Raw genomic sequence first — 12,167 nt, forward strand, 5'->3', positions numbered from 1 at the left:
GGTCAAGAACTGGAGAATTACAGGAAAGCATCGCATCAGCTTCCAGCATGGCTGCTGGAACCCCAGATGGCCTCAGCACAAAGGCTATTCAGATGCTGGGTTTCAGAATAATAATCCAAATGCTCAAGAGGCTCATCTTGTGATGTTATCACAAGAATGTCCAGACGATGTTTTCTTTAACCCCAGGAAGAGTGATTTAGAGGGGTGGATCTTGCTGCATGTATCCAGCTGTGTGTTTAATGCTCTTGGAAGAAAATTATACTCTAAACACAGAAATAACCAAGTATGGGTGCTTGAAAGATATTCATGTCTCTGCTTACCGTTGTCAGGACCTTGTGTACACAAGAGGATAAAATTAATAAACACTATCAAATTTGCCGTAATCGCAAACCAGGCAGCAATATTTGATTTGCGTCAGAGACTCTAATTCTGGGATTTCACCCTCAAAGGGCTTGAGATGACTGGAAATCGAATCGAGTTGGCTTAGAGTTTGTGAGACATTGCTCAGTTGCGTGGCCACGAGGTGTGCCCCTTTAACCACAGTCGGGAGAAAAAGTTCACTTCTTAGCAAATGAATTACTGCTACTGGGAAAAACTATTGCTATAGAAAAGCAACTGTATTGGAATGCCCTGGAGCCATTTGTCCACACCAGGTACTGCCATAGGAGACTTTTTCAACCTGGAGTAATTTTAACACCATCTTATAGCAATGGCCCGAGGAAGAGGGGAGCGGAGGAACATCTCCCCTCCCACCACCCCTGCCCCCACCTTTCTGTCTCTTTCTGCTCATGCACATTGTGTACTGATCCTGGAAAAACACAGTGTGTCTGCTGGGAGGACACATTCTTGTTCCGCTTTGCAAGGCTCCAGGAGAGCCATTGACTTTGAGCACTGCATTTCCCACCCTGTAATAATCCTCGTTCCAGGAAGCGGGCCCGTCTTCTTCTTCTGCTCTCTGGGTACCTGGACAGCTGCGGGAGGACTATCTTCATCTGGGAGAAACAACGCTCCTGGGGGGACACTGGCGGTATCTCTGGTGGGCATTTGTGCTTCCCCAAGCAACATCCAGGTCAAGGGCCACACTCTCCTGGGGTCCCGCCACAGATCTCCCCAGGCAGATTTCCCTCCCTTTTACGACTGTGATTTCTTCCTCTTCAGGCAGATGCCTTACTAAGGGGAGCTCACGGAAAGCCTTTTAATAGAAATGGACATATTGTTTCTATGCCTGCCTTTCTATTTGGGGGGACAGAGAGAAGGGGATGAGGTTGCAAGCATGCACTTGCAGGATCACAGGTTGCAAGCATGCACTTGCAGGATCACAGGTTGCAAGCATGCACTTGCAGGATCACAGGTTGCAAGCTTGCACTTGCAGGATCACAGGTTGCAAGCTTGCACTTGCAGGATCACAGGTTGCAAGCTTGCACTTGCAGGATCACAGGTTGCAAGCATGCACCCAGCTGGCCAGGGCAGGGACTCTGGTGCCAACTCAGATCCCACATTCTGATACGTCAACTCTAATTGGCACTGTTAAAGAAGTAGATTACTTACAGACGCAAAACTTCCCCCAACTAATGAAGAGAAGCATATAATTGAAACTGATGAGCACTGAAAGGGTGAAGTTCAGTGATTAACTCAGAGAAAGCAGCCACTCCTTGGCTAAAGAAGCTGCCGGGCCAGGCGACGGCTCTGTGCGCATGGCCCCCGGCTAGCTCTCACTGACACCTGGGTCCTCTCTGTGTTTTGATAGGCTGTTGAGAAGCCGGCGTCAACATGACAGAGCGCTTCGACTGCCACCACTGCCATGAGTCTCTCTTTGGAAAGAAGTACATCCTGCGGGAGGAGAACCCCCACTGCGTGGCCTGCTTCGAGGCGCTCTACGCCAACACCTGTGAGGAGTGTGGGAAGCCCATCGGCTGTGACTGCAAGGTACCCCCTGCTGGCCTCCCCTGATCACTCTCCTGGGCCCTTGGTGCACCCCCAAACCCAGGAGCTTTCTGCACAGTTTGTGTGTGAGTCCTGACCCTTGTCACCCTGTCTCTCCGGCCCCTCTGATGGTCATGGACCCCCAGTAGCTTTTCTGCACCTCTCAATCCATGATTTGGTCTCTGCCCACCTGCTTTTGGTTAGTACCTTGGCAGGACATGTGCTCGATGTTCCAAGTACGCTTTTCCTATTCTAGTTATTAGTGCCCTTATCTAACCACCCACCCTGCCAGCTGGTACTGCGCCTTCCTTGGGGACTGTGCTCCTGCTTCTGTCTCCTGGTGACTAACAGGGAGCAGGTGCTGCTCAGTAAATATCTGATGAGTCAGTGTGTATGCGAGTGAACCGGAGTTGTTCCTAGATAAATGAACATATAAAAGCTCCAAAGTCCATGGGATATTATGGGTTCCTCTTCTTCTAGTGGGAGAACAGGATTATATTTTTTTTAAATGGGCAAAGGCTTTCATATAAGGAATTAATAGCTACCCACAAATGTCACAGCATGGTTCAATAGAGATTCCTGGTCATTCGGGGTGATGGACCAGCAATTGAGGGTCAAACCCTGGTACTCAACAAATTCTTAGTGTAGCCTAGACCCCGGAGGGACACCCACGAGTCAGTTACTCAGCTTTCCGTTACTGTGACCATATATCTCAGATAAGCAACCTACAGAAAGGTTTATTTGGGTTCATGGTTTCAGAAGTTTCAGTTCATGATCAGTTGACTCTGTTGCTTTTGGGTCCTTCCTGAGGCCTCCAGAGCACCAGCTGGGGACCAAGCTTGAACAAATAGACCTTTAGGGACCTTCCAGATCCAAAGTGTAGCGGGTCTGTCCGTGTCTCTAAGATGTCTCATATCTTTTACCTGAAAATCCACTGGTAAAAACACACTGACAAGCTCTCCAGGTGGCTGCCATCGGGAGAACCACAGAACTGGTTACAAAATGGGACCACTTTGGGATCTCTTAGGTAATTCCCAGTTTGCTTGACTGCAGGGCAGTTGGTGGCACGCTACCTCCTCTTCTCTGCCCTCGTTGCTTTGTCTTCCTTGGGGATTTTGACCTCTCCACTCCATGTTTGTAAATATCGGCGCCTAACTGTTGCAGCTTGGTTTGGGCCTTGTTTGCTGTTGGATCGTTCTAGCACATTCATTGCAGCCTTCTTATATTTCTTTCTTTTAGCACATCATTCCTGGGACAGACAGTAGTCAGGGCTGCACCATCGATTCGCTTGTGAAGTGTTTAGTGACAGTTGAGGGACGATTTCCATCTGGTGCAGAGAGAGACTTTTGTCAGAAGCAGAAATGAAGGGCATGCAACATCGGCTGCTCCAAACCGAGTTGCAGCCACATTGCTACCGGCTTCAGAACAGGGCTGGCATGCTGAGTGTCAGAAGGGGAAAATCAGCAGTCATGTAGCACAAACTCGACGACGTTCAGAAGTGTGACCATGAGCCAAGACAGCTGAGCTGGCTAGTCTGAAACTGAGTATCTTCCTCTCTCCTCTTCTGCCTGGTGCATGTTCTCAGTCTCTGTACTGGTCAGCCCTCCATCAGGATGACAAAATGCTTTATAAGTCAAGCTTTATTTTGATTCGTGATTGGGAGAATCCATTGCTTTTAGGCCTGTGGCTAAGCAGTGAGCCAGGGAGTGGAACAGGGTAGAGGAGAGGCCGGGGTCCCATAACCCTCTTCAAGGGCACACCCCAATGACCCTAAGGACCGCTTTCTCAACCCCACCCCTTGAAGGCTTCACCACAACCCCAAAGTACCCGCCTAGGGACCAAGCCTTTAACGCATTTGGGGCCTTTGGGGGGTATTTAAGATCCACCTATCGTAGTGTCTTTTGGTTTATTTAGTACACCAAGGGTAAGAGTGCAGATGCCAGACTGCCTGGTTCCATTCCATGGTCAGTGTCTCACAGCTGTGTGAACTTGATCCACCTACCTGACTCCTGTGCTCTTCTCCACTTCTGTAAAACAGAGAGAGAATCAGGCGCCTTCTTCATAGGGTCACTGGTCTAGGTAGACAGCCCAGCGTTCCCAGCAGCAACTGTGATGTCATAAACGTCAAACTTCCACTTTTCCCCTGTTCTTTTAGTGGCCTGTGGAAGGATCCCACACACTCTCAGAATCCTCGCCCTCTCTCTTTATCGGTTTGCATGATGGAAACATCAGTCAAAGTGTCCAGTCTGGGAATGAAATACTAGGCAGAGAAAAACAAAATTATTTCATACAAGTCGTACCTTGAAGAGACATCCGTAAGTCGATGAGAAGTTCAGGTCTCATTCTGACAAAGAACCACTCCAGTTTAAAGGAAAGATTTTGAATATTTGGGGCTAATCATCCTTGACCAGTGGCTGAAGTAAAAACAGAACAAAAATTGCTTAGCATTTCTCTGGTGTGATTTTGTGAAAAGACCCTAAAACCGGCCATTCTTCCAGAGATCTCTTATGAGCAAATAAACAAGAGTCCCCTGAATGAGGACAAAGTCAATAGGGCCGCTGCACAAGTCAGGAGTTCATCCTGCTGAACTCTTCAACCCGATTGATGTTTTAAGATATGTGGGGTTACACAGTGTGATTTTGCTACGTTTTGAAACAAAAAGAGATGTTGAGCTGAAGTCAGACCTTGCCATTTGGGGAATTTTAGCATATTTGTGGTGGTTTACTTGACTTTCAAAAATAATTATGCAGTTAGTTAACTTTATGGAGGAAGCAGTGACAGAAAAAAATGTTGTTGTTTCAGGAAGTAAAGCTGAATGTCCCAGCCGGAGGGATATGTACTTGATAAAGCAACTGATTAGGTGGATCTTATGGCCACTCTCTTTTCTTAAAATAGCATGGCCACTATGGACCTCACTTGACTCTTTCTGAAGGACATGTTTGTGCGTATAATTTTAAAATTTTGGCAAGCCTATGGGAATTTGGATTATTTTCAGAGTATTGACTGACTTTTCAATGAGAGAAAAAAGATCTGAGAGCCACTCCCATAGTTAGCTTACTTATATTTGAATATTTTTTCTATGCACTCACTCAGTTACACTCCTTATTTCTATTAAATTACTCTGAGGAAACCCTGTGATCTCAAAGGGCAAAAATCATTGATTTGGAATAGTTTCATTGGCCAGTGGAATAGTTGAGAAGAAGCAATAAAACTTTGTGATCCTCTAACATTACACCCTTCCTGAAATTTTTCTTGGAGACTGGTACTTGCAAAATATTTCCACAGACTGATGACAGATTGGTTTTGGATCTACTTAAGTTCTGGCTTCAGAAATTCTAGAGCCTAGGAAAAGGTAACTCCAGGGTACCTCGCTTTTTACCAAATTGGTGATTTCAAACAAACCCTGGGCCATACTCCTGGTTCAGATTGAACTTTGCACATGTCTGTAAGCAATACCGTGAAAGGGGACAGGCTACCATACCCCATGTGCCTTAGAGGGTGCTGGGAAGAGAAAAAAATAGTGAACAAAATGACATTTGCAGATCTAAAACTCGCATTCAGGGTTTCTTTTCCGATGGTAGTCATAAGAGGCGCCACACGTTGCGGGGTCACTAGTTCCAGGCATCTGGAGATGTTCCCTGAGCAAGATCCACATTGTTCCTAATGCCCTGTGGAGAGGAGGAACACTCGCTCAGTTTAATGGAGAAGTCACTGAGGTTTAGAGAGTTGGGGATCTCACCCAGGGTTATGGGACTGGGAAGCAGATGAGACAGAACTGGAATACAGATGCGTGCAGTGCGGCCTGTCCCCTGCAGCCTCAGGCCTTGGTTTTCAGGTCACAGGTGGTTAGACCCATGAGGGGGAGGTGCCTGCCCCGCCTCTATCAAGTGACTGTCAATGAAAGACCTTTGCCTTTCTCCCAGGTTCCTCCAGGTGGCGATGTTTGTGCTGCAGAAACAGGTGACCTTTGTTTCCATAACTCTTGCTTCCTGCTTGTTACAGAACCAGGGACGTTTTGCCCTCTGCAGTCTGCCAATCGTTTAAAGGAACAGTTTCGCAAAAGAGAAGTTTCACTTGCAAAACAGCCAAGCATTAGAGAAGGCAGAGCAAGCTTCAAATCTCTGCCCCCAGGAGAGGGTTTGGGGATGGATATGGCTGAGGCATGGGGAAGGGTGATTGGAGCAAACTTAGTCAACATTTCCCATCATGGCCCATGCTCAGAGGTGTTATCCAGAGTCAACTAAAAGCAAGAGATGAAGAACAGGAGAAATCTAGAGGGTTTATTCAGGAGTTGAGAACAGGTAGTTAGTCAAGTTGTCCCTTAGTTTCTCTATGTCAGTTAAGTGGGAAACACTGAATCCATGAACAGATTGGCACAAGTCCCCAGAAGCTGCCAGGTACACAGGTAGGCAGCATCCCCCAGCACCTGAACGCTTGGGGGCAGCACCTGGGCCACACCTGTCTGGGTTTAGATCTGGCTGCACCTTAAACAAGCTCTGTGGTGCAGACAAGTCATGTTACCCATGAGCCTGTTTCCCTGTCTGTGAGACAGGGTCGCCTATCTCACAAGACCATCCGGGGTTTTGAATGAGTTAACATCTGTGGAGCACTTGGAACAGGGCGGGTATTCAGTGCTGTCCTTTCTGCTGTTGTCCACACTTCCAGACTTTGTAAGGAATTGAAAGATACAGTTGGAAATGTGTTCTCCTGACAGTCCGAAGCACAGAACATCCTTTCGAAATGCTGGGCCTGACTGAGGCAAGAATCCACTCACAAACCAAAACCGTATGGATTTGAGAAATGGTTGCTTTGGGGAGTCAGTAACCAGATTTCTCCCAGCCCAGGGGGCCGGGGCATCTGTCTACAGTCAAGGGTGACCCTGCTGCCCAGAGCCCCCTCTCACCTCTGGTTGGAGGTCGAGGAGCCCTCCAGGTCACTCACTTGACCCCTGGGCTCAGTCACAAGGACACATTTGCCGCTACCAACAAGCACCTCCCATGTCGAGAATGTTTCTGATATGAAAAAAATATAAGATCTGCAAGGAATTTTACTGCAATTTATGACATTTCTGTGAGCATAAGATTATCTTTGATGTTTTTTCTTGTGGGAGGTGTAAAAGATCTTTCCTTTTCTTCTTCATTCCTTCCTTCCTTCCTCTCCTTCTCCTTCCCGTGGTGCTGGGGCCTGAACCCACATCTTTGCCCTCTACAACTGAGCTCCGCCCCCAAAGCTGTCTTTGTTTCTTAACTTCGCGTCTCTCAGCATCTGAAGGCTACCTCTTGAACTCGTTTTTGCAGTTAACATGCAGTCCCTTGGTATCCACAGGGGTTTGGCTCTGGGATCCTCCTTGGATATTTGCAGGTGCTCAGGTCTCTTTCTGTAAAACTGTGTGCACATCCTCCTGTGAGCTTTGAATCATCTCTAGTTTACTTATAATACCTAGTACAATGTACATGCTATGCAGAGGGTTTTATACTCTAGGGAATAATGCCAAGAAAAAGGTCTAGTGCAATTATTTAAAAAAAAAAAAAAAAAACAACTTCTCCAATCTGTGGTTGGTTGAATCCAAGGCTTGAGAACCCAGAGATACCAACAGCCGATTGTACTAAACAAAACAAAACCACCACCACAACAAAAATAGCAAAATTAAACTACAAACAACAACAAGAACCAACAAAATTAAGCTAGACAAGACTAGCATGGTGCTAATCACTACAACTAAAAATCTGTTTGGAGCTGCGAGAGAGAGATGAAGAGGGTCACTTGACCACCAAGTCTTTGCAGGTCAGTATGTGGAGAGTGAAGATAATACCAGTGATGACCCACTATAATCTACTCTTCCACCACTGGGTGGCATTTTCCTACTGGCCTCTAAGCTCCAGGGAGTCCTGGGGCTGCGGCCCTGCATCCTACTGAGACTCAGAGAACACTGCACTAGCCAAAAGCCTCTTGATGCTCTTGAGAAATCAAAATTGGCAGTATTCAGTGACCTCTCCCTTGCCATAGCGCCTTCGCTCACTTGCTGCTTCCTGGTTACCTAGGAGTTCAGGAAGAAGCTGACTGCGCCCAGGCTGCAGAGCACAGCCTGAGAGCTCCCAACTGAGCTTGGCGGCACTGTTGATAGCACGACACGCGGGGTGTGGGTTTGCATTTGTGATTTGGAAAGAGATGCAAAGGTTCTCTCAGTGCTGAGTGGGCCAGGGTGGTTCATGGCTGCCCTGCAGTCACGTCCATCTGACCCGTAGCTTCATATGGGCTGAGCTGGACAGCTGAGCCGGATGTTGCCTGAGAACGGGGAGGGCATGGAGGTGGGATAGTGGAGGCCAGCCAAGGGCAGCAAGGTGGGATCCGCCTGGAAAGAGGCTGACGTGCCAGGTGAAACGTAGGCACACAGTTAGTCCTTTTGGATCAACAAGGGCAGGAGGGCACCAGGAATGTTGCAGAAAACGGTTTTATCATATCATATGTTAAAATTTTTTTATGTATGAGGATGAAACCTTGTTTCATAGGGTTATCGTATGTTTCAAAATAGGTAAGATGAGTTCAGTAACATAATTTTACATCCAAGGAAAATTAAAAAGCACTATACGAAAGTGGAGCGGTAGAGTAAGAGAGTGATTGGCACGGGCGTGTTCAGATGGCAGATATTCTCATTTTTAATACTGTCTTTAGAAGGAAATGCAATTTCAGAAAGTGACAGTCGGAGGCAACTCTTCATTATTAGCTACGATAGGAATGACGGCTTAATCGAACAGTCATTGCACGACTGCTGTGTAGCAGTGACTGTCATAAATGCCTCATGTGCATGAGTTCATTTCACTGTCACAGCCAACAGTAGCTTCATTACTTCTGTCTTACAGGGGAGAAATCGAGATTGAGAGCCCTTAAATGACTTTCCCAGTCAGGCAGGTGCATGATGGAGCCAGGATTTGAATTTAGGCAGCGTGGCTCCAGGGCCCTTGAGTTTAACCATGAGGGTGAGATGCCGATGACTTCTCGCCCACAGAGGCACTGGACACGTGGAGTGTGGAACCCCCGCAGTCTCCTGTTCTGCCTGCATGCCCCGGGTGCTCAAATGTGGTTGGCCCAGGAAGTTCATCACCATCTCTAGCTGAACTAGGGCAGTGGGCCTTTTCTGTCCCCACCAAGGACCCACCACCCATGGGGATACAAGTTTGTTAACAGAGCATTTTGATTGATGGTTCACCACCAAGCTTTGGAACATAATCAGAGATTGATACTTACCTTCAAGGAAGGTTTTGAGAATTAACAAACATCCTTGAATGAATAATTCAGGAACTCTGCATATTCTTGTAGGAGTGTGCGTGTGGGACAGAAATGGCCGGTGAGCTAAGATGGCCCCAGGAAGTGAATGACAAGACCCTGCAGCCTGGTCATGAGAAGGCTGTGTGTGGAAAGGGTTCTGTCTTAGGTTTCTGAGGCCACTGTCCCTCCTCAAGCCCTGACCTGGCTCTCCCTGGTGGGAGGAGGGATCCTTCCCAGCATTGCTCTACACCAGCCTGAGGAAGAAGCTCAGCTTCAGGCAGAGGCCAAGGTAAAATGGCTCCTGGGCCCTGCCAGGCCATTCTGGAAGGTTGGAGCAGGTGCTCAGGGGGACTCAGCAGGAATGGCCCTGGGCGTGGTCTGTGGGTGGAGGCTATGGACTGGGCCATAGAAGTCTAGAAGTCCTGCGTTAATTCATACTCCTGAAGGACGTGACGGTACCCACATTTAGGGGGACACTTTTAAGTGTCCAATGTCTGTATCAACAAGTTGGCCTCAAAACAGTTATTGTGTCTTCATGCCGGAAGTGTCCACCACAGGGAAAAGGGGTTTCTGCAGAGTCACAGGAGCGTTTTAGCTTTTCCTTGACTGTCTAGTTGCACCTACAACTCCTCTCTCCTCCGGGGGATCACTGACCAGGGAGGAGACTGGGGATTTCTGGTGTCTTCACTTTTGCCGGGTCACCCTTGAAGTTTCCTCCAATTTTCCCGTTTTGAGCATCAACCGCTAAAGGCAAATTTTCCGCTTGTTTCCTCACCTTCCGTTCTCACTAACGATGTGCACGTGAGTTGCTTTTCCCTGCTCAGAGTCACTGCCATGTATGGAGCACATCTTCCTGGAAGAGCCTCTGAGTTTTCTCCTGTCCCCTCTTGCCACAGTGTGGCAGTGATTCCCCGATGCTGGAAAACATCCTTGCAGCTTTTCACCCAGGAACAGTTCTTTTTGGGGGGCTCTGGAGGGTACCAGGAATTGAACTCAGGGACACAACGCCTGAGCCACATCCCCAGCCCTACTTTGTATTTTCTTTAGAGACAGGGTCTCACTGAATTGCTTACTGCCTCAATTTTGCCGAGGCTGACTTTGAACTTGAGATCCTCCTGCCTCAGCTTTCCCACCTGCTGGGATTACAGGCGTGCGCCACAAAACAGTTCTTTATGATAACTTCCCACTAACTTCTGAACAAAGTGTTTTTCACCTGCTGTGCCATCATTGAACCACCTAATCTTCTGAGTTGTGATTAAATAGGCACAGCATACAGTTGCCATGTGAACCAAGTTTGAGTGTGCTCAGCGCAGCAGATAAATTCATCCTGTACCCCCATCACAGGGTCCATCTCCAGAACTTTTTATCTTGCAGAACTGAAACTCTGTACCCATTTCACGCTAACTCTTCGTTCCCCCTTTGTCCCTGATGACCAAAATTCTGCTTTCTGTGTCTAGGCTCTTGACTACTGTCCTTATGTCCCATAAGGGAGGTGCTGCGTGTTTGCCACTTACCATGATGTCCTCAGAGTATCCGTGTTGCAGCAGCGGGCAGGATTCCTTTCCTTTCCAAAACTGAGCGAAGCGCCATTGCGCTGATACACTGTGTTTAGCTCATCCATCCGTCCCTTAGTGGACGTCTGGTTAGCAGCTACATTTGGCTGTTGTGAATCGTGCTGTTCTGATATGGGTCCACAGATACCTCTTTAAGACCCCACGTTCATGTCTTCTGAATATAAAACCAATGTGAAATTGCTGGGTCCCCTGGTGATTCTGTTTGCAATTTTGAAAGGAGCCATTATACTCTTTTCCATATGAAATTCAAGTTTTTAAACATATGGACTCCATAGTCAGCATTGTAACAGTGATCGCACTATTTAAAAATGCAAAACTCAACCCAAATTAGGTTGATGAGTGTTCTTGGTGGACAAGGCTCTAAATGGTTCTTCAACTTCTTTATTCAAAATCCAAGCAAAAGCGTGCTGAACTGGTTCATTTGGACAGTCTTAAATGATATGAGAACTTGGTGGTCACTGAATTTTTTTCACTAGATCCATACAATACAATTTTTTAAAGCAAATAGCATCACAGGTCTGAACAGGTTCCAACCGGTATGGTTTGCTGAAAAAACAACTTTTGTATTAGGGTTTGAGCTTGAAGCCTGGCTCAGCTACCTACTGGCTGTGTGACTTCAGAGAAAGTAAGAACTTCTCTGAGCTTCAGTAATAATACTCACCTTGCAGGGCTGATTGGTGCCTGGAATGTGCACCATGGTCAAATAATCATCATTAGTATCTCGAATTTCTGGGTTTTTGTTTTGTTTTCCTTTTTTCCTCTACCAATGTGCTTCACCCCAGCCCCTCAGATTCCTCTGAAGATGGGATACGTGCCTGGAGAGAGCTCAGGCCATACCTAGTCCTGAATGATGATGATGTGCGTTTGCACACTGTGAGCTTTGCTGTCCATATGAGTTCACGTATAAACACACCAACACAAATTAAAGCAGTTTGTACTTTATTTCACTTATCAAAAACCAATAAAGCACATGTGATTTCCCCCCAGACTTTCTGACAATATTTTGAGCTAAAATGCAAAAGCAGCACTGTCCCCAGCCCCCCCATACGTACATCCTGCCCTTCAGGTTCATGCAGGCTGGAGAGCGCCGTGGATTCAGTAAGATCTCCCTCCGGTCCCCCAAGAGGCTGTGCCCACCTCAGAGAACCCGCTAAGCCCCAAACTGATTCACAAGGCAGAATCCATTTTGCAGAAACAAAGCCTCCAGTTCTGCTTTGGGAAAATTTGACCTTGTCTCTCCTTATCCTGCCTCAGCGATGACTGTGCCCGCAGCTGTCTCTGGAGGTGAGCCTCCAACAGGGATGGCTCAGGAGGGACCGACCTGCACAAAGCCTGCCCCTCACGGTGAGGTCTTGGGCAGGACTGTTTTCAAAGTGTTGCAATGCGTACGTTTTTCTAAATTCC

At 47.3% G+C, this 12,167-nt stretch overlaps 1 protein-coding gene across 4 annotated transcripts in view; it reads left to right on the forward strand.

Moving 5' to 3' along the window:
• The window catches only part of Fhl2 (four and a half LIM domains 2), a 74,388-nt gene that overhangs the window by 42,284 nt on the left and 19,937 nt on the right, over window positions 1-12,167 (forward strand). For all 4 annotated transcript variants that reach the window (XM_047523570.1, XM_047523569.1, XM_047523572.1 and 1 more), the window contains one exon: window positions 1,748-1,926. In XM_047523570.1, the coding sequence (XP_047379526.1) occupies window positions 1,771-1,926 (156 nt within the window). In that variant the 5' untranslated portion in view covers window positions 1,748-1,770. The remainder of the gene's footprint in view (window positions 1-1,747; window positions 1,927-12,167) is intronic.

This window comes from Sciurus carolinensis, chromosome 13 (genome assembly GCF_902686445.1).
Source record: "Sciurus carolinensis chromosome 13, mSciCar1.2, whole genome shotgun sequence".
Taxonomy (NCBI): domain Eukaryota; kingdom Metazoa; phylum Chordata; class Mammalia; order Rodentia; family Sciuridae; genus Sciurus; species Sciurus carolinensis.